At 36.2% G+C, this 26,404-nt stretch overlaps 1 protein-coding gene across 1 annotated transcript in view; it reads right to left on the minus strand.

Moving 5' to 3' along the window:
• Positions 1-26,404, minus strand: part of FBN2 (fibrillin 2) — a 226,120-nt gene that overhangs the window by 17,751 nt on the left and 181,965 nt on the right. Inside the window, exons 38-55 of the mRNA XM_059059762.2 lie at positions 25,346-25,414; positions 24,810-24,935; positions 23,497-23,622; positions 22,737-22,889; positions 18,691-18,759; positions 17,668-17,793; positions 17,361-17,486; positions 15,617-15,742; positions 13,686-13,802; positions 12,037-12,165; positions 11,496-11,615; positions 8,586-8,711; positions 7,850-8,002; positions 6,981-7,046; positions 6,546-6,671; positions 5,844-5,963; positions 4,857-4,979; positions 4,292-4,423 (exon numbers count right to left, since the gene is read on the minus strand). Of these exons, the coding sequence (XP_058915745.1) occupies positions 4,292-4,423; positions 4,857-4,979; positions 5,844-5,963; positions 6,546-6,671; positions 6,981-7,046; positions 7,850-8,002; positions 8,586-8,711; positions 11,496-11,615; positions 12,037-12,165; positions 13,686-13,802; positions 15,617-15,742; positions 17,361-17,486; positions 17,668-17,793; positions 18,691-18,759; positions 22,737-22,889; positions 23,497-23,622; positions 24,810-24,935; positions 25,346-25,414 (2,133 nt within the window). The remainder of the gene's footprint in view (positions 1-4,291; positions 4,424-4,856; positions 4,980-5,843; positions 5,964-6,545; positions 6,672-6,980; positions 7,047-7,849; positions 8,003-8,585; positions 8,712-11,495; positions 11,616-12,036; positions 12,166-13,685; positions 13,803-15,616; positions 15,743-17,360; positions 17,487-17,667; positions 17,794-18,690; positions 18,760-22,736; positions 22,890-23,496; positions 23,623-24,809; positions 24,936-25,345; positions 25,415-26,404) is intronic.

Here is a 26,404-nt window from a genome sequence, read left to right on the forward strand (position 1 = left end):
ATTTTGTTTGAGGTATTTTTCAAATCAATGTTGTCAGAAGCATGAGAACTCATGACAATTAAATCCTTCTGATTAATTGCTCCTTTCATGTCTATACTTTTCAGTCTTCAATCTGTTAATATTTATTTTGCACGTGCTTGCTTTTTATTAGCATTTGCCTTGAATATCTTGCCTACCCCTTTATTTTCAATCTAGCTCACATTTTGATTTGGTACGTTTCTTGTAAAAAGCACCAAGTTGCATTGTAAAAGAATTTTTAAAAGTACATTTGCCTTTTAACAGAAATTTGAACTATTTCCAAACTGATATGTTTGGACTCTTGCCTGCCATTTTATATTAGTTTATATTTACCATGCTATTGTCCCCTTCTCTCAATATTTCTTCGATCAGTCTAGTTTTCTCTGTCCTCCTCTCATCCCTAACTCATGTCTGGAAGTTGTATTCTTCTATTCTTCCAGTGGTAACCATGAAACAACTTCAACATACACTTCAATGGATATTTTTCTATTAATATCAAGAGGTATCTGTATCAAAAGCTTCTGACCATAACAAATACCTTGGTATGAGTTCTTTCTCTTTTCCCTGTGTCACCTGCCATGTTGATGTGGTTGAGAAATTTTGGTTTGTTATGTTTTTGTTTTTATGGGCCACCAGCATCTATTTAAACCACATAATAAGGGTTACTGGTTTCTTGGCTTACCATTGCTTCAGGTATACTACTACTACCTCTTGAATTAACTTTAAAAAAAATATTGGAATATAGTTTGGTAATCATTTCAGAGAGGGTATGTGGGTGGTAAATATTCTACCACACATTTCTGACAATGTCATATTTTTGTTTGCTTTATCACTAGATTGGATATAAAATTTTAGTTCAAAATTATTTTTCCTTAGAATGTTTTGAAAATACCAATGCTCCATTGTTTTCTTTTACCCAGTATTAAGGTTCATTTGTAGGAAATCTGGTTTTGCTCTCTTGGGAGCTTTAAGGATTTTTCACTTGCTCTTATTGTTCTGAAACTCACTGTGATATTTCTTGTTAAAGATTCTTTTTTTCTTTTAGGAAACTTATTGCATAAATTTTAAAGTATATGCAAAAGTATTAAACTGAGTTATGGATTTAAAAAATTGTATAGTGTTTCTTATTTCTAGAATCTGAGGGTTCAAGGTCTACCTTCTTGATGTCATTCTGTCCCTAATGTTGATATCTTTATTTTGATCAGTATTTTAGTTGTCTGATTTGAATTACTTTTTTCAAGAAGGGCTTTTGTTGGATATACTGAGTTGTGCCATGTTTGATGATATATAGTACAGCTTTTATACTTGAAAGATAACTTGATGTATCTTAAAGTCTTGGAATACTTTTGCTTTCACACCTTTGGCACTGAGAATCCCTGAGAGAACTTGACAAAAAGAAATTACAATGGGGACTTCCTTGATGATGCAGTGGTTAAGAATCTGCCTGTCAATGCAGGGAACATGGGTTTGATCCCTGGTCTGGGAAGATCCCACATGCCGTAGAGCAACTAAGCCTGTGCGCCACAACTACTGAAGCCTGCACGCTGCAACTACTGAGCCCACGTGCTGCAACTACTGAAGCCTGCATGCCTAGAGCCTGTGCTCTGCAACAGAGAAGCCACCGCAATGAGAAGCCCGCGCACTGCAATGAAGAGTAGCTCCCACTGGCCACAACTAGAGAAAGCTCGCACGGAGCAACAAAGACCCAACGCAACCAAAAAAAAAATTACAACGGATCTCATGCATATGAAGAAGTCAGAATTGTAACAGTGTCTTCCATACATGTTATTTCTATCCATTCATACATTTTGAGAAACATATATTATTCTATAAACATGACTTAGGAGTCTAGGTTTAACTTGGTTTTCAGATCTTGTAAGAACAGTGTTTTCAGATCTTAGAAAAACAGTGTTTTTGAAAGAACCACTGCATAACCTCTAAGGTGATCTATTTTAACTTTATTAAGTAGTGGATTTTGAATGAAATATCTATTAGATTAAAAGAAACTATGAAATCCAATTATAATCTGACGTGTTGTTGCAGACATTTAAAAATTAATTTAATATTACACACGTAATTCAGGAATTCACTCTTTGGTAAAAAATTAAAATGGACACATAAAGTTGAATTCACTTCAGACCAGTAACCTCTAATCTCAATAGCGTCCCTGGATGTAATTCTTTTTCTACGAATTGGCATTTATATCCTTTTTCTCTTAAATTTTTGCCCACTAATTTTAGCATCCATCTGGATCTTGTCTGCTTTAATGTTATACATTTTGTAATTCAAAATGTATAACTGAAACATATCTAAAAAGACCTGATTGCTACAAATCTTAGATTTATTTTCTTTCTTTTTAAAAGATTTTCCTCACAATGCAAACAAATGTTGGGAAATTTCTCTTGAGCATAAGATTTTCCAAGTTGCCACAGAAACCTAGTAATGATAGAAAAGATTAATAATATTTTACAGTTTGTATATTGTAAAATGAACTTAATAGAGTCTTTAAATTTTTAATCTATTTGGCTATTTGCATAGAAAATAATACACCATATTTTCCAGTTTGATAGCTAAAATTCAGATTTTTCTCGTTGCTGAATACAGTAAAATGATATAATTACCTTATATTCCCCTTGATTTGTGTTATATCATCAATCTTATTACTTTCAAATAATTTTTCTCTCCTAATATTCATTACACCAAATTTATTAAATATTCACAATGCCTTAAGTCACACAAATCATATTTTGCTTTTGCATGCACATCTTGTAACTAAATATATGTTATCAATAGTGAGTACCCGGAGTGTAATTTGTTGTGGCAGGAAGCATGCTGGCCTTGGGGAAAAGCTTTTGTATTCCAATATGATGTTGCAATTTAAACACAAAAATAAAGAATTAATGGTTAAAAATAAATAAATCTTTTCCTGTGTATTTACTGGCTTGCATATGTACCTACAGAAAACATATTGTATGATTTACAATTTTCTTTAAAATATGACACATTGTATATATTATTCTGTAACCAAATCTTTAGAGTTATTTCTACTTCAGCACATACACATATCTATATTTTATTCCTTTTAACTGCTCTGTAAGGTTTCATAGCATTGCCATGCCACATTTATTTAGCTGTCGTCCTGTGATGGGCATTTAGGTTGTTTCCTACTCTTTTTCTTTTTGGTTGTTATTACAATCAAAATTTAGTGGACATCCTCATGTTTCTTTTCCTATGGTAGATTCATTTTTTAAAACAACTTTACTGAGGTATTATTTACTGGCTATAAAATTTCCATTTTAAGTGTACAATTCAATGATTTTTAGTAAATTCCGGAGTCGTGCAATCATTGCCACAATCCAGTTTTAAAACGTTTCCATTTCCCAAAAGGATCCGCAGCAACCATTTTCAGCCACTCTCCATTCTGACTCTTAGCAGCAGGCAATCACTAATAGATTTATTTTAAGAAATACTATTATTATGTTATTTTTCCCAAATAAGAAATTATTAGTAATCTTCAAATGTTCCTCCAAAAATATCCACATTTTTCCAGGTATTGGAGGTTAAAAAGGGAGCACAGCAGATTCTTAATTAAAGAAGGGGAGCCGCTTATTCTCAAGAAGGAGGAAGACTGTGTCGTGGGCTGCAGTGCCCTAGGCAACAACACTTTAGGGAATGAGTGCTGAGATACTGGATGAGGTGGCCATGACCAGCTTACACGGTGTGATATTTCAGTACACGTCATAAAATCATAACATTTCAAATTCCTGAGGTCATCTTAGAGCCCCAGCCCTACCTCCTCCCTTTATAGATGAATTAACTGAGGTCCAAAAACATTAAAAAATATGGCTAAGTCACAGGAATACCCAGCCTGTAACAGAGTTCTGGAGATTACCTGCCTCATTACTCTCCTAATTCATGGAGTGATACAAAAGCGAGAATATTAACTCATACTTTTAATTTTGCTACATAAGTAAGTAGCATTGTTTCAAGGAGTTTTTCCACACTTCTAAATTTAATGATTTAGATTTACAAGACAGAGAATTATGATAAACAAGAGGGCATATATTCTAGGACAGGCATAATCTCCACTGTATTATCCAGAACCTACTGTATTAGCATGGACCCTGAGATCGAAGAAATCTAGCTACATAGCACAGCCTTGAAACAGCTGGAAAACAGCTGGCTTGCAGTTAGGATGATTTGGGAATAGCGCTGTAAATCTGTCTTGGAGTAGGAGTATTAAATAAGAAGACACCATCCCATAAAGCCTTACCTACACAGCCTTCTCCGTCAGGCCTTCGGGTCATCCCAGGCGGGCAGATGCACATGAAGGTGCCAATCAGATTCTTACACATCATGCCCCTAGATTCACAGTCATGTAGCCCTTCAGCACATTCATCCAGGTCTATAAAATATTTTTAACAGGAAAAACATAGAAGTAAGAAATTTTCAGGAACAGGCTATTGTTTAGTATTTTTAAGTCACTTTTTTGGTCTTCTGACTCTTACTATGTAACAAAGAAAGGAGGAGCCCAGTCTTTTTCAACTGTTGGCTGTATTCTAGATTTATAAAATTTCAGCATTGGTCCTAAAGATAAGAAGTTCAGGAAAGGGCTACCTTTGCTTTAATAAGAGCTCAAGAGTGTGACTTCTTATTTTTGACTTGATTGGACAGACCGTCAAGTATCTTGTTATCTAGATATGGAAATCTACCAGCAATGTTGTCAGATACATTTCTCTAAAGCTCTAGAAGAAAACAGCTGAGAACTATAAACTCATTAAAATATATTTCCAGCATGGCAAATACAGTGCTAACTACTCCCCTGTCTGTGGCCTTACCTTTGCACATCTTCTGGTCTTCCCTGAGGGCATAGCCAATCGGGCATGTGCATTCGTAGGACCCGAAGGTGTTCATGCAGCGGAAAGCACACAACAGTGGGTTCTGGGCACACTCATTGATATCTGATCAAGAAAACAGGCAGGCATGTGCTCAGCCTAGAGTTCTAATTACCTGCTCAAATAAACACTGATGTATTTGCACATAACTCATCCTCCAACAAATAACAACTATAAACTTAGTGGTGAGCTGAAAGTCAGCAAACAACAGGCAAAGAATAGGTTCTCAAGTTTTTTTTTCCTGTGGATAGCACCAGTCCTGACAGCGGCACCTGGCAGCTAAATCTTCAGTAGAACCTTTCTGAGCTTCTGTCCAGGAGGATTCAGGGGAGCGAGGCTTGGGGCAACCAAGGCTGCTGAAGAATGAGGAGGAATCCCGGAAATGAGAGGACCAGAGGTAGAGAAATACCTTTTTCATTTTTTGGCATAAACGCAGCCCAAGTTGCTGACTTAACCATGCATGTGCAGGCCAAAATCAAAGAAGCTAGCCACTATGGTTTAAAGAGCAGAACTGAAATCTGAACCACTGTCTTCCATGGGCCTGACAGTCCACTTTTATGTTTATCCAAGTTAACTGCCTGCTAAGACAAAAGCATCAATATTCTTCAAAATAATATAACTGATTCCAGAAGACAACATTCACAATATCCAGGGCATAATCCAAAATTACTTAGGAACCAGGAAAATGTGACCCAATCTCAAGGGAAAAGATAAGCAACTGATGCCAACTCTGAGAGGACCAAGATGCTGGAATTATCAGACAAGGGCTTTAAAGTAGCTTTTGTAACTATGCTCACTGAGATAAAGGAAAATATGTTTGTGATGAATATAATCATCAATAGAACATCAGAATAGTATAAATAAAAGCTGAGACATGAAAAACCCTTTCTATATCAAGAAGAAATAATACTAAAGAAAAGTATCACTTGCCTTCACAATTCATCATGGGCCCTGGCTCAAAGCCTTCGTTGCAGTTGCATTCAAAACTCCCAATAACATTGGTGCACGTCCCATTTCCACAGGGATTGCCAATTGAACATTCATCGGTATCTGAAAAAGGAGAATAAAAAAGTGCCACAAAATCTGGAGAAGGTTTAGTTTTATAGGAGTATGCCCATGAATATCCATCTGGCCCTCACACACGTCCCAGATCTGTGCAGGGCACACATGACTCTTGCAACCCCCCTTGGCCTTGGCTGGCTGGCCTTTATGCACAGGGCAGAGAACCCCGAGAGATCAAGTGCAATGATCTGAGCCTTCAGACAGCTGTGGCTTGCCCTAAAAAAAAAAACACAAACCGAGGGAGGGATGTGGTCTTCTGCCACCAGAGCAGAAGTGGAAAGTCATAAAGTAAAATGGATCTCTTTCCCAGTTAGTGGTTTTGGCAATTGTAAATCTCTAGACACATCAGAGTTTGTATATTTGGTTGAAGGCAGAGGTTGGACAACTCTCCCCATCTTCACATAAACCAGGTCTACTGGAAAATGTAGAATGGGAGAAGAAAGAGCAGTTACTAGCTACTTATCCTGGCTTTGTAAATCCCACTACCACCCAGCGTGCCTGAGAGACCTTTTGCTGAATATAAGAAAGAAGACAGAACTTTCAAGTGTGAAATGTGGAGTCAGCACTTACCCACACAGCGTACTCCAGTGTAATCAAGGTTGTAACCCATTGGACATTCACAGCGAAAAGACCCATCTGTGTTGATACACTGACCATTTGAACAAATGCCAGGGCTCTCAAGACATTCATTGACATCTAAAATACAGAATCACCCATGAACTTTCTTACATAAAAAGATATGCCCAATCTGTATATATCTATTCAAAAGAGCCTTAAAAATTTTAAAACATATAAACATTTATCAGAGAAATATATAATGTATTTCACATGTTACAACATAGTCTTATGATACATATAGTGCATATGATAAATATATAATAAATATTGTATTTGTGCATTAAATGCAATATACTATGTTATATAGTAAAATCAGCATGATTATAAAATAAAGGTACAAAAATATACTTATGTAAGACTATAAAAACAAAATATATCAAACCACACCTTCACGGGTATCATGAAGACTAGGAACAGTTCCATGGCCATAGGGACACAAATCCTGGAACGCCACTACAGAGAAAAACACAAATTACCCATTATCAAAGAGTCTCAATGATCAGATAACTTAACTGATTATTGATAATACATGAAATTAGGCTTACTTCTCCTCTACAAGGCTGTTTTTAGTGAGTCTTCTTATTTTTATAATTTATTGCAAAAGCAACGCTGAGCATATTTAGAGAAGGTCACCTGAGCTTGTCCAGCTCCTTCCAGAGTGCCACCTATGGAGTGTGTCTGATTCTGTCTGCTTACTTGTTTAATGTTGGTCAGTCAAAGAGCCTCTCTGCCCATTACACACAGAAGCTACCTCTGGCCTACAGACCAGGCCAGTTCCAAGACTGCTGGAACAATCATACCGTTCAGCTGTGCCAACTAGATCTGTGAGGCTCTTGGTCTATTCCTGCAAATGGCTATTGTGCTGACTCAGCTTCTCAGAACTTCACATAAGAGCCTGGGAGCCACAGCGTGGGATACAATACCCATGTGGGACTCCGGCAGCAATCTGGAATACAATTTTCATCCCCTCCTTGGATCTCTTGCCCTGCACCTCTCAAATTCATTCCTTTCAAAACAAGTAATACTAGCCTTGGGGGGAGAAGTGAAATAATGTGGTAACTCCCTGCATGTACACATGTTGAATACAAAAGTTGAAAGAAGTTCCTGAGACTAGGATGCTCACTGAACCATTAAAGTTTATAAGTGAGGGGATAATTTCATCCTCAAAATATTCATAAATTACATAGTCCAACTGGGTTCTGCCAGACAGTCCCAAACTAGTGCAAAGTAGCATTTTATGTAGTTATTGCTCTTACCTTCATCATCTTTGGGGCACAGCTCACAGGGGTCCCCCCAGCCCTCTCCTGGCATCTTACTACAGCAGCATTTCGCCTTTGTGGTATTGAAAGCTTTGGGTACGGAACACTTTCCATTTTCAAAGTTTGTGAAACAGAAGCTCTGGCGAGTATCTAATCAAGAAAGCAAACATCACAGACCTCCTTACTGGTCATTTTAAAAGATGGAATAATTTGTACATAACTCTGTTTCCGACAGAACATTTCTCATGGGCTGAACATGTGATGCAGATTAGATTAGCAGCTAAAAGACAGGTCTGGAAATCCTCAATTGCTGATAACACTTGCCAGGTTAAACTGACCGCTCTGTAAAATTATATTTAATTATTTAAAATATTTACAATATTTTAATAATGTGCTTAGAAAATTTGACAAATTATGCTCAATATTAAAATGATTTCCATGTCTTTTTTCCCCCACTGTTACATTATATGCCAACAACAGAATGAAAATGATGAAACAATAAAACAATTTTTCTATTAGTATGAAGTTTTTTTAAAATGTAGAAACAGAGCCACTAATTCAAAGTACCTTAAAAATTGCCCAGTGCATATACATCTGAGACATACATTTTAAACTTAAGATGATGTATTTGCCAGAGACATATATTTTTAGTGACAAACACTGAATCATGGCTTACTGTCTAGCTTTGAAGTTTAAGGGCCAATTATGACAGAGAAGCCATTTCAAAACTTACCGAAGCATCTCCGTCCATTATCAGACAATACAAAACCAGGGGGACAGATGCACTGGAAGCCCCCAGGAGTATTGGTGCAGGAACCAAAAAGACAGATGTTGGGATCTTCATCACATTCATTTATATCTGCAGAAGAGCAGGATAATTTATTGATTTAATCAAATCAAAACATTGTTCAATATTTGAAAATTAATAATTTGTCCACACTCTAACAGTTCACTAGCCATTGGCTATTTAATATGAAACAATACATTGCATTATGTATACGTTTAACTTATCTTTAAAAAATAAAGTGTTACTGCCTCAAAAGTCAAAGATTACATCCAGTTTCAATCAACCATATGCTCCAGACTCCCAAGTCAGCCTCTAGCTCTCCAGACTTGACCCCTGGGGGTGTTTTTACATCCACCTGCCTACCTGACAGGACCACTTCAATGACTCACAGGCATCACATCCTCAGCAATGGTCCCCTTCTATGATGCCCCTCTCAGCAATCCACACTGGGGACCTGGAATCACATTTATTCTTCTCCCTGATCTTTCAACTTTCACATGTAAGCAGCATGTGGCCTGTAATTTCTATCTCCTCTGTACATTCAAACGCAACATCATTTGCCGCCTGGATTATCGCAAATCTCCCCGCTGGACTGCTGCATCTCCTTCTCTCCTCTTCACACTGCCACCAGGGCTGGTTTTCTAAAACACACACCTATTTGAAAATCTGTGCCTGTGGAACTAGGGGAACTCAGACATGCGTTGAGAATTTTATCATTTCCACCTGACCCCAGAATGGTTCCTTAAAATATACAAGGATTCCTTACCAGTGGAGTTTGGCCTTTTTTCATTGGAAGTGCTTATTTAATGGGTTATTTTAACTAAATGAATAAACATTACACAATTTCAGGCACATTAGAACATAAGCTCCATGAGGACATGATGTGTCTGTCTCTCTGGATCACTGCTGCACCCTCAGCTTAGTCTTGCACAGTGTCTGGCACATTCTACATTCTCAATTTATATTTGCAGAATTTTAATGAGTGAGTCGTACCACATCGTTTCTAAAGCAACCTGCAGTACTCCATACTGCCTGCAGCACTGAGTGCAATCTTCTGAGCTGGCCAATCGATGCCCCTTACCACATCTGTGTTGCCTCTCTTTTCAAAATGCCTCTCTGTTCCATTTCCTTCTTTGATTAGTAAATTTCTATCCAACATTTCAGAGACACCCCAAATGTCACCATTCCTTTGTGACAGGCTTCCTGACATGCCATCCTCTCACCACCACCATCATTATTCACAGCCTCCTACTGTGATCCCATATCCTGAACAGACCCCAGTACAGTGTCTGCCACGCTGAATTGTAAGGATATCTTTACAAAATGGGGTTTCTTACGAAATATGTCTTTTCTCTTAGGCAGTAAGTTACTGTAGGAAAAAACTTCCTTTTTGTGTTTCCAGCACCTAAAAGATGCTGTGTCCACTGTAATGTCCACTGAATGTCAGGATGGATTTATGTGTGTGTGTGTGTGTGTGTGTGTGTGTGTGTGTGTGTACATATAGTCACGTTAGGAAGCATTTCATCTAGGAAAATTGGTAGAAGAGATTCTATTGATAGGATGAAGGAAATATTCTTACAGTGAAGTAAGTTAGTTAAAAATCCATTCTTAAGACATGTGAAATAGTGATGCTGTTTATCAGTGGATAAAGAAATACTCCTGAGGTTTAAAAAAATGTAAGTGAATCATAGATTTTTTTCACTAAGAAAAAAGGTAGCTAAGTCTTTCTGATACAAAGAGACATATGCATTTCTATTTCCTCCTTACGGCTGACACACTGCTGCTATACTTGCTCCATAAAGAGATGAATCACAGGGATGTTGAAGAATTGAGATTAAATATAAACAAAGAAAATGAAAGAAAGGATCTTAAACTTTTCAAGAAAGTTTCTGCTAAGATGCTTCTAGTATTATTATTGATTATTTTTAAGTATTAAAAACACTAGACAATCTTACAAGGAACAATACAAATCAGACAAAAGAGGGACAAGATATAAACACCAAATTGGAATGACTAGGGATACCTATTATTTGTAACTATATGGTCTGAAAAGAAATTAAATTTAACTAAGTGAACTGTTTCCTTCAGTTCCAGCTATATAAGTCCCTTGAGTATGAACAGTAGAGCTACTTAGAATGTTTTTAAGAAACTGGGTAACTCAAAGGCAAAAAAACTCTTAACAATCATTTCACGTTAGAAGAACCACACTAAGATGCTGGTGCTTCCGAATTTCAACAAAACTGTTAAAAATAATTTGTACAAAAGTGAAATAAAGTAAATGTAAAAAGGTCGGTCTTCATCATGTACAGCAGGCAATTCTGGGACCCACTTTTGATGTGGTTACAGTGTTCTTGTACACTGGGAGAGTTTCCACAGAAAAACATCTGTTCTGACAAATGGATTAATATTTTCTGTTTTGACATGTGGCCTTCCCAGGGAAAAAAATGTTTCAACAGCATTGTCAAGATTTTCTGCTTCACATTTCTAGGACTCCAGACACCTTTAATAGCTGTTTTAAAATAGGTTGCCAAAGATTACAATTTTTGTAGACACTCTTTAAATTCAGTAGAAAGTCTCTGTTGACATTTGGAAAAAAGTTTAGAATGCACTGAAAATTCTTTGACTAGTGTAAGATTTCTGTTAATGAAACATCCCACATCCTTAAATTCTTTATTCCCACCACTCCACCTTCAAATCATTTCTGATGGTTCAATAAAACAGATGTAGGCAGCTATATGTTTAATTCCTTGGGTCAGCATGCTTACAGTGGTTTGGATTTAATATATTTCCACAGAGTCTATACCAGGTCTTATTATACTAAACAGCTCACGGACTCAAAATAAACGTTAGCCTTACCGATGCAATTCTCACTTTTTACTTCATACCCTGGGGGACAGATGCATCTGAAGGATCCCTCCAAATTCTGACAGGTGCCAGGAGAGCAAGAGCCAGGAAGGGCAACACACTCATTAGTATCTTTAAAGAGAAACACATAAAAAAATGATTTAAAGATGAGACGATTGTTGCCAAAGGATATTAACATGAATTCAACTCAGGCCCTCTGATCTGCCACGTCACTATGTGTAAATATGCCCTCAGAGACTTTTGACATATTGAGTATTACTCATTTGGCAAGAGGCTAATTTTCCTTTGTCTACGTTTATTGAGACACGGATAGCCTGAAGCTCTATCCCAATAAAAACACTGCATATGAGTTATTCCCAACTGTTGGCTTACACCTTTTACCAAAATTTCCCATGAAATTTATCTTGGTCATGTAATCAGATGATCAAATGAAATGCAAATGTGTCCCAAAGTTGGTGGGTGGGTGGGGGAATCACAAAATTATTTTACAAAACAAAATAACATAAAGACTGTTTATTATGTACATACTTACCTATACAGTTCTTGCCATCTGGAGTAAGTTCATAGCCTTCATTACATAAACACTTGAAGGAGCCAATTTCATTAAAACACCGTCCATTTCTGCACACCTGACCAAAAAAGGAACTGCACTCATCTACATCTGTAAGCAAACAGGAGTTAGTTAGCTTTTCAGAGAGAGCTCTTAACACATATTCTGTCATAAGTTGCAACTTAAAAACATATTCATTGGTAGACATTTACAAAGCCCCACATTACAATTCCTCATCAACACAGAGAAAAATGGCTCATATCATAAGGATCAGGTGACTAATAAGGTCACACGGATCTCTCCTGTAGGCTTAAGGTGAAGCTTTCTGGGCTTTCCAATAGAAAAATGGTTCTCATCCTGGAAGTAAGAGGATACACGGATTTAACTGGACCACCCAGTTTGCAGGTAACTTTACCTGGAGGTAAGCTGACTATATTCAAAGGACAAATAACGAAGCATACCAAAAATACAGAAAAACCAATTATATGAAAAACACTCTAGAATTGCTGACACGTTTTTCTGTCAATTTGAAAAAGAAGTTCTTAAGTGGTAGGTTTTCAGTTAAGCTTAGGGTTGATCTCGTTTGAGTAATTTTTTAGTTTGTTTGCAGATTATACTTTGATCAGAGCCATATTTGTATCTTTCATTCTCCCTGGCTGTACAAAGGGTCTGAGAACCTACAGACAAGAAGGTGGTTCAATAAAATGTCTAGTTAGCTCTAAATTTTTTCACCATTGCAGAATTTTATAAAATAAAGCTGAGAGGAATATATATTGGATTAAATTAGGAGGTGGGTTTGAGCTGTGATGGTTCCATTAAGGTAGAAGGCCTGAGTTACTTCCACATACCTTACAGGATAATGTGAAATAAGAGATGTTATGTAGTAAAGCACCAGTATAGTGTCTGGCACATGGTAAATGAAATATTGTCAGTGTTTGTTGTTGTATCTTTTACTATCTTCTCCACCAACTACAGGATCCCCTCCTTCTCCTCCAGTCACTTTCAATTTTTATTTCAATCACTGTCTGTTACAGGCAAAGGCTAAAATTCTGTGCCATGTAGAGAAGACAGTTTTATTTTCCACTGAAAGTTTACAGTTGTTCACAGAGACTAAATAGATTTCTGAGGGCTGATTTGGAAACCTAGACACCATGCACTCTTTCTGTGGGAAAAGGCATCCCTTGCTTCAAAAGCTGATGGAAAATAAAATTTCAAAACACAACAGGTTTTTCAGTAGTAGATTGTCAGTGTTTGAATGTAAATCAAGAATGGATTTTATGAAATATGAAATAATAACACTGAAACCATAACAGGTCTAACTTTGATCCCATCTAAGGGGTAAAAATAACCCCAAACCATAAATCAGTCCCAATATATTTACTATCATCTGCATGGCCTTTTCCCTTGAATCAACTGCTTGATTGACATAGTCTTCAACCCAGCAGATTGTCTTGTGATTACTTAAGCCAAGAGTGTGACTTTAGATAACCAGAAGTTAGTTAATGATATTACATATCTTTTGGCACACATGCGCAATTTGAATAATAAACATATTTGTTCTTTGGCTTTATTCTGTGTTTCAGGATATTGTGTAGAAATGAAAGAGAAGCAATAAAGGACTGAGTACTTACCCAGGCAATCATTATTATGAGTGAGTTCAAAGCCTGGGTAGCAGAGACAGTTATAGGATCCAACGGTGTTTTTACAAGTTCCATTTCCACATGGATGCCGCTCACATTCATCAACATCTACAAAGAAACATTGGCTCAAAGGAATTCAATTTTTTACTAGAAAAACGTCGCCTATTAAACTTTTAGATTTTTTAAACTACTGGCTTACTTAGATTTTCCTCATTCAATACTAAGAACCCACATTTATTTAAGGAAAGTAAGCATGAGGTAGAGCTAACTCAGAAGTAGAAAATTATAGGAAAAAGTGCCACTTAATGACTTACAGGAACATATACGACTCAGAAAAGAAATGGGCTAATAAGCAAGCAAGAATCTCCTTAGTGAGAGGTTTTAATGAATAGGTTCGCTTGTCAATTGTAAGGAAATCAATCTTTTGAAACACTAGAACAATTTGTTCTATTAAGCATTATAAATGCTCCCCCAGAAATTTTCATATCTTAATTTGATCAGCACAACAAAGGTAAACTTTAATTTCCTAAATTTTATGAATTAGTGGAATCTAAATTGAAGAAGTCTATTAGAGTTCAATTATTATTAGCCTTTGAAAAAATGGAATTAATATTTAGAAAGGTCATGGCATATAAGAGAGGAGATGCTAGACTATGAATTCCAGGATGCTGAAAAAAAAAAAAAAAAAAGAGGGTATTACTGTTCCTTAGGAAGGAAGCTTTGTTGAAGAGAGGTATTACCAAGGAGTCTAGCTGACTTTCATCGTGGATGAATTGTTAGGACCAACGACAGATTTTCACCATATGAATTTCTGAACCATATATCTCAGGGGTTTTTCTTAGCAAATCATATCCTCCCTCTCAGAGAGAACAGCCAGGAGAAGCATATATAAGCAAGCAATCTCAGAAAGTTCATGCAAATAGGGCCGCGTCCTCCGTCTGTCTTTTGCACAAGCATTCCCTAGAGAATTTTTCCTAGGACCATGGGAAATGTCTGCAGGGGATCTTTTAGGAGGCACTGCAAGAATGGAGACGTTCTCCAGGTGGTCCTCATGTATGGATACGCCATAAAGGAAACTAGTTCTGCCGTTCTGCTGTACTGAAATCTGACCTTATGATTCACAAAGATAGTATCTTAAATACCAAAAGAGTAGATGCACAACTTCAGCTTTTTCTAAACTCAGAACATGAAAATTATAAATAGCCAACGTTTAAATTTAATTTTCCTCCTGCAAGCGCAAAGTGCTTCAGTGGAGATGAGCCAGTGGCTGACATCAGATTTAAGTAGTTAAGCTGAGTTCCAAGGTGTCCAGCCCATCTGCCGTTGAAATCTTATTAATCATCAGCTCAGCAAGTACTTACTGAACACAATTATTGCTTAACTAACCGTACATTAGCTACTGGGGCTTTTCAAAGTTCCGCTATCTTTGCTTCTAAAAACTGTAAGAGTTAAAAAGCAAAACAAGCAGATAAATCTCACGTATTCAATGATTCGGGTGAAAGAAGCATATGTACGTATGTGTGTGTTTATATATTCATTTCAAAACTGTCACTCTGCTACTACTCCCTTGTATTCTTGCATTCCAAAAGGCGTTCTTGGGTGGGAATAGAGAGGGGTAAATGGGCAGCTGGTACCGTGGTGATCTCCATGTAACCCCGAGTGTCCCAGAGCTCAGGTTAATAAGCATGTGAAAGTCACCCGGGGAAAAAGGCTGTAAACACTGAACCCAAGAACATATTGTGGTGTGTCTTGCTTGCAAATTTTACATTGAATAACACCATAAACAGTTTCACATAGCTCATTTTTTGTAAGACTGTTTCTGACAGAGACTTGGTAGTTACTTGTGGCGAGTGACCGAACTGTAATCTCTTCTGGAGTCTCAGCTCCACGTCACCCCCTGAAACTAATGTCCTCCTTCTTACCCATGCACATCGTCTGGTCCTGAGAAGCCTTAAAGCCGTTGTGGCAGATACACTGGTAACTTCCTTGTAAATCCACACACAGGCCATGACTGCAAACATTAGGAATTTCTAAACATTCGTTGCGATCTAGCACAAAAAGTAAAACACATGTTATACATATCTGATCTCTATTAAGATTCCTTCATTTTTTTCCACAGGCACTGCTTCTATAATCTGCTATTAATTATTACAGACAGTCTGAAAATGAACCATAACAACAGCTGAATCAAAACAAGCAAGGCTTTAAAAGTATCCAAACCTCTTTTCAAAAAATTTTAAATCATGCAATTTTTACATGCTGATTGGTATCTCAAGGACATTATTTTATTTTAGGTCCAATTCCAGGAAAATCCATTGAGAGACCTCTTCTTTTCCTAACAAAAGAATCTAAAAGATATGGTGAAATAGGTTCAATATGAATGAATAGATTTACTTAGAAAATCTTTTCAAAATTATCTTTTGTCTCTTTTTTAAAGTGGAGTATAATTGTTTTACAGTGTTATATTAGTTTCTGCTGTACAGCAAAGTGAATCAGCCACATGTATACATATATCTCCTCTTCCTTGGATTTCCTTCCCATTTAGATCACCACAGAGCATTGAGTAGAGTTCCCTGTGCTATACAGTCTGTTCTCATTACTTATCTATTTTGTACATAGTAGTGTATATATGTCGATCCCAATCTCCCAATCCATTCTACCCTCCCTTCCCCCCTTGGTATCCATACATTTGGTCTCTACGTCTGTGTCTCTATTTCTACTTTGCAAATAGGTTCATCTATACCATTTTCTAGATTCCAAATACATGTCCTAATAAAAATAACCAAGAGATCACTGAAAAACTCAAAGAGGAAATCAAAAAATACCTAGAAACAAATGACAATGAAAACACAATGATCCAAAACCTATGGGAGGCAGCAAAAGCAGTTCTAAGAGGGAAGTTTATAGCAATACAGTCTTACCTCAAGAAACAAGAAAAATCTCAAATAAACAACCTAACCTACACCTAAAGCAACTAGAAAAAGAAGGACAAACAAAACCCAAAGTTAGTAGAAGGAAAGAAAGAATAAAGATCAAAGCAGAAATAAATGAAATAGACACGAAGAAAACAATAGCAAAGATTAATGAAACTAAAAGCTGGTTCCTTGAGAAGATAAAATTGATAAACCTTTAGCCAGACTCATTGAGAAAAAAAGGGAGAGAACTCAAATCAATAAAACTAGAAATGAAAAAGGAGAAGTTACAACTGACACAGCAGAAATACAAAGGATCATGAGAGAATACAAGCAACTCTATGCCAATAAAATGGACAACCTGGAAGAAATGGACAAATTCTTAGAAAGGTACAACCTTCCAAGATTGAACCAGGAGGAAACAGAAAATATGAACAGACCAATCACAAGCACTGAAATTGAAACTGTGATTAAAAATCTTCCAACAAACAAAAGTCCAGGTCCAGATAGCTTCACAGGCGAATTCTATCAAACATTTAGAGAAGAGCTAACACTTATCCTTCTCAAACTCTTCCAAAAAATTGCAGAGGGAGGAACACACCCCATCTCATTCTATGAGGCCACCATCATCCTGCTACCAAAACCAGACAAAGAAAATACCTTTTTTGATAGGAAAGCATGGACAGTTTTTCAGTGCAGGAAGTGTAAAGAACATTGTGCTCAGTGTCAAAGAACGAGTCATTTTGTTTCTTACCTACACAGGCTCCGTTGGGTGAAAGTTTGAAACCTGCAGCGCACTCGCAGCGGTAGCTGCCGGGACTGTTGATGCAGTCGGCATTTCGCTGGCAGAGGTTATCACCGTTGCTGCACTCATCAATATCTGAAAGAGCAACAGTTCCATTTTTAAAACGTCATTATTGCATCAGTATTATATTCACTTAACCAATTTGGTGATCAACTCCCAAATGCTGTAGAAGAAACAGTAAAAATCAGAAAACTGTCTAAAAACCAGTTATGTCTGCCAAACTTTTTTGGATAAGGTCACACATCATTCAGATTACCTTCACAGACCAGGAGCAGGTCATTGTAGCTGAATCCCGTAGGGCATTCACAGCGGAAACTGCCTATCTGGTTAATACACACACCATTTGCACAAATGCCTGGAATCTCTTTACATTCATCTATGTCTGCAATTGAACAGATATGATCAAATATACAGGGTTCTGCTTAAAGTATTCACCATAAAACCTCAAATAATACTATGTGTACACTGGAGTGAAAACACACTCAGTGTCACAAAAATCAATTCTATACCAGTATGAATGATTTTGTGGTTTATGAAAGCATATAGACTATAAGATATTATATCCTTTGAACAGTGATGAAAAAACATGAAGTAGCTGATCAAGTATACCAAGTGATATTAGTGTCAATATAGCAAATGAACTTCCTAGGGAATCAAGCTTCCTCTTAAGTTACATGTCAGGCTTCCCAAATTGCTATCAGTCATCTGATAAAGCCAGATATGTTTTTAAAATTTTATGTCCTTTGTTATACATGCATTGATAATGGACACTTAAAATTATACTGTTTATTTAATCTTTGCTGAAGAAAAGTAGATTGTGCAACAGAAAGTACCTTCAGGAGGAAGTGATTTATATAGTTAATAATTCTGCAAGTTCATAAGTAGATTGGGAGAAAGGAATACTGTAAAAATACACCCAAAACTTAAACGCATACTTATGAAAACAGATGTTAAAGGTTAAAATAAAGTGGATTATTTAGAGTCATGTAATACAATATTCATGAAGAGGAAAACTAAAGTTTCAGCTTGATATGTACGAAATCTTGAGATAGTCACATAACTATCATAACTCAATCACCAGACTATGTTGATGGACTAATCCCACTGTTAACACTTGGCTAGAGGCTGTAAACATGTTATTTCTTTCTTATCTAACTATATTAGATCCAAATACAGATTATTATCTTTTATGGTAGTTTAAACTTTAAAAACACTGAACAAATTTTTACAAAATGCTACGTGTATGTATTAAAATAAACATAATTTAGAAAAAACTCACCAACAGCTTTTCCAGTGTGAATGTCAAAGGTGAATCCAGGAATATTTCCACATATGGTTTTAAAGTCAGCTTTAAAATATAAACAAAGCAAATGCACTCTTAAAATTCTCAAACTCCTTCAAAATAACATTTTACATAGTATTACTTTTACTGACAGATATATTTTATATTATTCACAATGAGACATTTTAATTTCAATTATATTTATTTGATAACAATGCCAGCTTCTGCAAGGAGTGAATCTAGGCATACTTTATCATTATTATTATTGCTATTCTTATTATTATCATCAACTTTTTATTGTTCTGATATTAGAAGTAAATCATTATGAGATTCAAAATATCTACTTTAGGCATTTAAATTCTTTTTATTTGGATATGGAGGGCTTTAAAAATGATCTGATTTACATAGATTGAAAAACCAGGTTAGTGTACAAATTTAAAAAGGGATTAGAATTGCACAAAGGCATAGGCATGCAAAAATAATTTTGTAGTGGTGAAACATGTTAACAATGAGTAATGAATGAGACATGAATTTTGTCTTTTTTTAACATAAATATCTATTTGTTGGAATGTGAAATTTGAGGCATCAAAAACAATGCATCGTGGAATAAAATAGATTATGAGAATCACTCCACATAATTCACCAAACTAATAGTCTAATTTTTAAGAAGCATATTTCTTCTAATGCCCACTGCTAGACACATGAATAAAACTCTTGAAAACAGTATCAAGTAAACACATACTGCAGACTATACTCCAAGTAATATCTGGGGAGGGACTTTGTCTACTTCATCCACCAATATTCACCAAACATCCAGAACATAGAGAGAGGCACATCACAGATGCTCAATTTAATGGCTTCTAACTGCGTGGCAACATGTGAATTGTAATTTGTATACATCATCTCATTTAATCATCACTATAGGGACTTCCCTGGTGGTGCCACGGTTAAGACTCCGTGCTCCCAGTGCGGGGGGCCCGGGTTCGATTCCTGGTCAGGGAGCTAGATCCCACATGCATGTGGCAACTAACAGTTGGCATGCCACAACTAAGGAGCCTGTGAGCTGCAACTAAGACCCAGCACAACCAAAAATAAATAAATAAATGATCATCCTTATAACCATATCAAGTAGTCACTGTCATCACTGATTTATTATCCTTATTTAGCATACGAGGAATCAGTTTCAGAAAGGATAATCATTGTAGAGCTGTGATTTAAATATAGACCAGTCTATCAAACCTAAGCCCTTTACTTCCTCTCACCTAAAAAAGTAATATTTTATTCCCCAAACCAATGATTTTCAATTTCTAACTGGTGAAGTTTTCAAATTACAGAATTATAAAAATGTTCCTATTTGTTTTTTTTGGAACAAAACTAGGGCAAGATAGAGCTAAGAAAATCCACTTGTGCCAAAGCAATCTTAACACATTTTTGACTGGAAATGTATTACGGCCACAGGCATTAGTTTCTGCAAAAATCCCCCAGTCAATAATGTATTAAGAAAGAAGGACAAAGCTGGAGGTATCAAGATCCCTGATTTCAAACTATACTACAAAGCTACAGTAATCAAAACAGTATGGTGCTGGTACAAAAACAAACACATAAATCAATGGAACAGAATAGAGAGTCCAGAAGTAAACCCACACTTATGTGATCACTTAATTTATGACACAGGAGCCCAGATTATACAGTGGGGAAAACACAGTCTCTTCAATAAATGGTGCTGGGAAAACTGTATAGACACTTGCAAAAGATTGAAATTGGCCACTTTCTTACACCATATAAAAAAATAAACTCAGAATAGATTAGAGACTTAAATGTAAGACTGGAAACCATAAACTCCTAGTAGAAAACATAAACAGTATGCTCTTTGACACTGGTCTTAGCAATATTTTTTTTTGAATCTGTCTCCTCAGGCAAGGGAAGGAAAAGCCCTCAGGCAAGGGAAAGAAAAGCAAAAATAAACAAATGGGACTACATCAAACGAAAAACCTTTTGCATAGTGAAGGAAGTCATCTACAAAATGAAAAGGCAATCTATTGAATGGGAGAAAATATTTGCAAATGATATATCCAATAAGGGGTAAATATTGAAATATACAAAGAATGGTCAAAACTCAATATAAAAAATACAAACAATCTAGTTAAAAATGGGCAGAGGACTTGAATAGACATTTTTCCAAGGAAGACATACAGATGGCCAACAGGCACATGAAAAGATGCTCTATGTCAGTGATCATCAGGGGAAGGCAAGTCAAAACCACAATGAAATATCACCTCACACCTGTCAGAATGGCTATTATCAAAAAGACCACAAATAACAAGTGCTGGTGAGGATGAGGAGAAAAGGGAACCCTTGTGTACCATTGGTGGGAATGTAAATTGGTGCAGCCAGTATGGAAAACAGTATGGAGGTTTCTCAAAAAATTAAAAATAAAACTGCCATACAATTCAGCAATTCCACCTCTGAGTATTTACGTGAAGAAAACAAAACACTAACTCAAAAAGATATATACATTTTTATGTTCTCTGCAGCATTATTTACAATAGCCAAGATATGGAAGCAACCTAAGTATCCACTGATGGATGAAGTGATAAACAATATGTGATATATTGTATGTATATACACACACACACACACACACATATATATATACAATGGAATATTACTCAGCCATAATAATGAATGAAATCTTGCCACTTTCAACAACATAGATGAATCTACAGGGCATTTTGCTAAGTGAAATAAGTGAGACCAAGAAAGACAAGCAATGTATGACTTCACTTATTTGTGGAATCTAAAATACAGAACAAATGAACAAAACAGAAACAGAATCATAGTTATAAAAACTGGTGGTCACCAGAGAAGAAGGGAGTTGGGGGTTGGGCAAAATAGATGTGAGAGATTAAGAGGTACAGATGTCCAGCTATAATATAAATAAGTCACAGGAAAGTAATGTATCCATAAGGAATGATCAATAAAATTGCAATAACTTTGTATGGGGACATATGGTTACTAGACTTATTGTGGAGATCAATCCATAATGTATATAAATGTCAAATCACTATGTTGTAATCCTGAAGATAATATTGTATATTAATTATACTTCAATTAAAAAAAAAGAAAAAAAAGAGAAAATCCATTTGCCCACTGAATTTGAGCCACTGAGAAAGGTCCCATATGTCACTTTTCACCATGTCTCTCCTTAATTTCATCATGTTAAATGAAACATTTTTATAAATATACCCTAAGTAATACTGTATTTGGTAACAAATGCATAACCATTGTTTCTTATTTGTCCTATTGGTTCTACTCTTAGTATCTACAACTATTAAGAGTGATCCCTTCTCAGGTCATAAAAGAACCTGAGTGGGCAACAATTTTATGATGATTTTTTTGCTCTTGTCTCTATTATCGTTCAGTTTTTCTTTCAAAAGAATCTGTGCTTGGAGAAAAATTTTACTGTGTAAAGACCAGCTCTCTTTTCTGCCTAAAAGTTTAAGGTAAGTTTGAGGGAAATGATGCATAAGGAAAACTTTGACACTACATTGCTTTTATGTTAAGTTTGCTCATCAAATCCATTTTTTTTGCATATTTTCCAAGGTCAAACTAAAAAGATACTTACTGAGCTTGCTGGACTTTATAAATGACCACAAATTTTTAAATCAAAAATGACACCTTCTAAATATAGCACAGTGACACACAATAGTTTCTCAATAAATACTTGTTTTATGACTACAAGAATAATTAAGCAGCATGGTTTAAGATAATGAGTTTAAATGGACTAGTGTTATAAATTTTAATTTCAGCAATGGGGCTTATTTTCAGGATCCAGACTTCTACTCAACAGACATCTCAGGAATTAGTGTTTGAATGCCGAAGTGGTCTGCTTGAGAAACCGAGCCATATGAGCTCTTGGATATTTTCAGAACAGAGTGTGTCTGCTTTCCGTACTTTTAGTACTTCTTGCTTTTCCTCTGCTGTTACATGTATACCTGTGTCACTGACTCGGTCTTCAGCAGAAACAGGAGCTGTGTGCTTACCCGTTCCTGGTGTTGGGCATGGTTCACAAGGTTTGTTCCAGGCTTTGCCCACATTGTAGGTGCAGCAGCACATCCTCTTTGTCACATTAAAAGGCAACTCATTCTCACAAGTGGTTCCATTATAGCTTCGGTAGCAGAAGCTTTTTCTCATGTCTACATAGAGAAAAACAAGTAAGCCAACCAATCCTATCAGCAAGCAGCTAATAGCAAACCCCACAAACCTGGACACACCAAACTTCCTCGATTAACTCTGAAAATTTTCACGGTCGTTTGGAGGGATCTTAAAATAATTCCTTAAGCTGAACACAAATCATTTTTAGATAAGCATCTTTCCTGTTTTTAAATAAGGGGTTTCATTTACAATTTTCCTGGGGGGACAGAGTTAATAGATACTTCTCTATTCAAATGCATTTATTTAATTTAAAAAGGATTACATGTTAAATTTTAAATGTTCTCTTATTCATAAAATAATGTTCACTTTACATGAATGGATAATAAAAATTATTTAAGAATATATATTTATAATATTTGATGAAATTTTCTACCTGACTCATGCTTTGTAACATGCAACTACATAGCCAAAGTTCAAAAATATGATACAGATCCACAAGTTTATAAGACTTTGAAATACTTCACTATTCATGAAGATTTAACTTCCAAACTTTCTGAATAATAATTCTGAGATTAAGTATTTGAGAGATAACTGTTGTCCAGGAAGCCAGCAACTGTGACCTAATCAATCTCAAAGACCTATACCTACCCATACAGTTGTGGCCTCCATTGACCTGCATGTATTCAGGTGGGCAAATGCAGGTGTAATTTCCCAGGGTGTTGTAGCAAGTCCCAGGTCCACACACACCAGGATGTGCAAAACACTCATCAATATCTAGAGGATGCAAGAATATCCATTAATTAGTAAATATTTGCCCCATGAATTTATATCACTTACACTACTAAACAAAGCATATGGCTGATTCCCCAAATTCATATTTTTAAAGAATTTATCTTATTTTTATAAAATTTAGAATTTAAAGCAATTACATAGGAAATGCCCCCAAATATGCATTTATATGATATAAAATATGTCCTTCTTCTGAAGAATAAAAACTTAACATTCAAAAATAAAGATGATCAAAATAAACTATTCCAAAGTGGCAAAAAATAACTTAAATGGCACCTATACTTTTTAATTGAAATTTCATATTCTTCAAATGGAATTGCTTTAAAGCTACTTTCCTCTTATGTCATTGAAAACCAAATATTAGTGTCAACTTTAAACTGAATGAAGTTAGAAAAGCCTTTTTCTTTATAGTTCCTTTCAAATTAGCACCCATTCAGAGATTCTAGAAGTAGCACAGCTGCTGGGTAATTCTTATTAAATCATATTTCTTCCAGATGCATTTATCTAACATGTTCCAAAAGAAAGGTTATAATGGAAACAATTATATTACATGTTTAATGTTCATTTTTTAGAAGCATTCATTCATTCATTCCATAAATAAACACTGAGATTCTACTGTAAGCTAGAACTTGTAGCTATAAAGATGAAATAGACGTGGACCTTGCTTCAAGAAGCTCCCAGTCTAGTGGGGAGACAGGCCTCTAAAAGGATGATTACACCGCTATATGAGAAGTTGGGGCTGGAACCAAGAAAGGCATCTGCACTACCTTTGAACTGCTTCATACTATGTTGTCCAACATTTAAAAGTTACTGAAAATATTAGCCTAATGGTTGCATTTCAAACTTACCTATTTTGCTATATAAAATATAACTTATTGGTATTTGAACTAATAACTTATTTTGATACTGAATGTTTTCATACTATTCCAGCTTCCCCCACTTATTACCAACCCATTTACTCAGAGAAAAATATGGTAAATTGTGGCAAATAATCTGTAAACTAATTTATCTATCATCATACAACTTAGCAGCACTGATAGGAAAAGAAAAAAACTATGAACCAGTCTCCACATATCCTCTGATAAAATTTGAAGATAGACTCTTTCTCCAGGCCTGACCAGTAATTTTGTTTTAAATAGCACTAATAATTTTTAGGTATAAATTTATCTTACCTTCACAGATGCGGGTTTCCTCACTGAGGTAGTAGCCTTGAGGGCACTCACACTGGAAGCTCCCGAAAGTGTTGATACAGTTTCCACCCTGGCAGAGACCTGGTAACTCCTGGCATTCATCAATATCTGCCAAAGGGGAGACAGCTCAGATACCATCATGAAAGATAAGAGTTACTATGAGAGCTTTCAAATGTGTGATACTGTAGGACCTGCAGACTTCCACACATCCAAGTGAATGCACACTTAGATGGGAGGTTTATTCTGACCATGAATTTTCTTGGCTTTGTCATGAAATTTTGCTATAATCTGAGAAGAGTAATTACAGCAAGCTGAGGATGATTAAAGTTGGGGATAATTATAAAAAGTTTCTCTGCAGAACAATCACACATCAGGTCACTGCAATGGGTCAAATCTTTCTGATTTACAAATGGTTATAATCTTGTTGGGACTGTTCCACACTAACTTTTCTACCAGATTTTCTCTAAAGTAAGTTCTTTACCTTGTTTAAATCTGGTGACAATTAGAGGTATGCTCACCTTCTAAGATGATTGTGATGGGGTTAGGTCTGAAGCCTTCACCTCCAGGACACAAAGTGTAATATTCAGCTGCAAAACAATGGAAAAAAAGAAACTTGATACCTGTGTGCAAGAGGCTGACAGCGAATTAGCACTTAACAACTGCCAGGCTCAAAGCACATATCCTAAGGGGTGTATCTACATTTTCCTTAGTGCCTTTTCAAACACATTATCTTTAAAAGTACATTACATTTTACTTGAAATAAGATCATTACTTCATAAATTATATACAAAGTAGAATAACCAAACCCATTTGCTTTTAATTAAAGAAAAAAAATATTTTCAGACAATTTATATCACAACCCTTTTGGCTAGTAAATAAAAACTAAAAGACTCAACAATTCAAAAGTTTCACCTATGTTCCTATCAGGACATACGTTTTAATTGAAGACATAATATGACTGGACTTGAGGAATACAACTCATCTATGAACCTCAACTAAAACAACTGTGGAAAAGAACCAGGAATGGCCTTTATCTGTGACACCAGGGAGAATTGATATTATCATCATTCATACTGGATTGTGGTTAAAAACTGTTTTTTTCTTTTTAGCGTTATCAAGAAAAACAGGAAAGGGACTTCTCTGGTGGCACAGTGGTTGAGAGTCTGCCTGCCAATGCAGGGGACGCGGGTTCGTGCCCCGGTCCGGGAAGATCCCACATGCTGCGGAGCCGCTGGGCCCGTGAGCCATGGCCACTGAGCCTGCGCGTCCGGAGCCTGTGCTCCGCAACGAGAGAGGCCCCGGTGGTGAGAGATCCGCGCACCGCGATGAAGAGGGGCCCCCGCTCGCTGCAACTAGAGAAACCCTCGCACAGAAACGAAGACCCAACACGGCCAAAAATAAATAAAATAAATAAATAAAATTTAAAAAAAGAAAAACAGTAAGAAGAGAGGAATTCAGATCCCTTTTATATGACACACTCTTGGCTGGTTTCAGCACAATCATTGAAAGTGGTCCAGATTCAAAGTTCTGACCCTCACTACCTCCCTCACCCGCTAGCACCAGAAGAAAATGGTAGC

Source organism: Kogia breviceps, chromosome 4 (genome assembly GCF_026419965.1).
Source record: "Kogia breviceps isolate mKogBre1 chromosome 4, mKogBre1 haplotype 1, whole genome shotgun sequence".
Taxonomy (NCBI): domain Eukaryota; kingdom Metazoa; phylum Chordata; class Mammalia; order Artiodactyla; family Physeteridae; genus Kogia; species Kogia breviceps.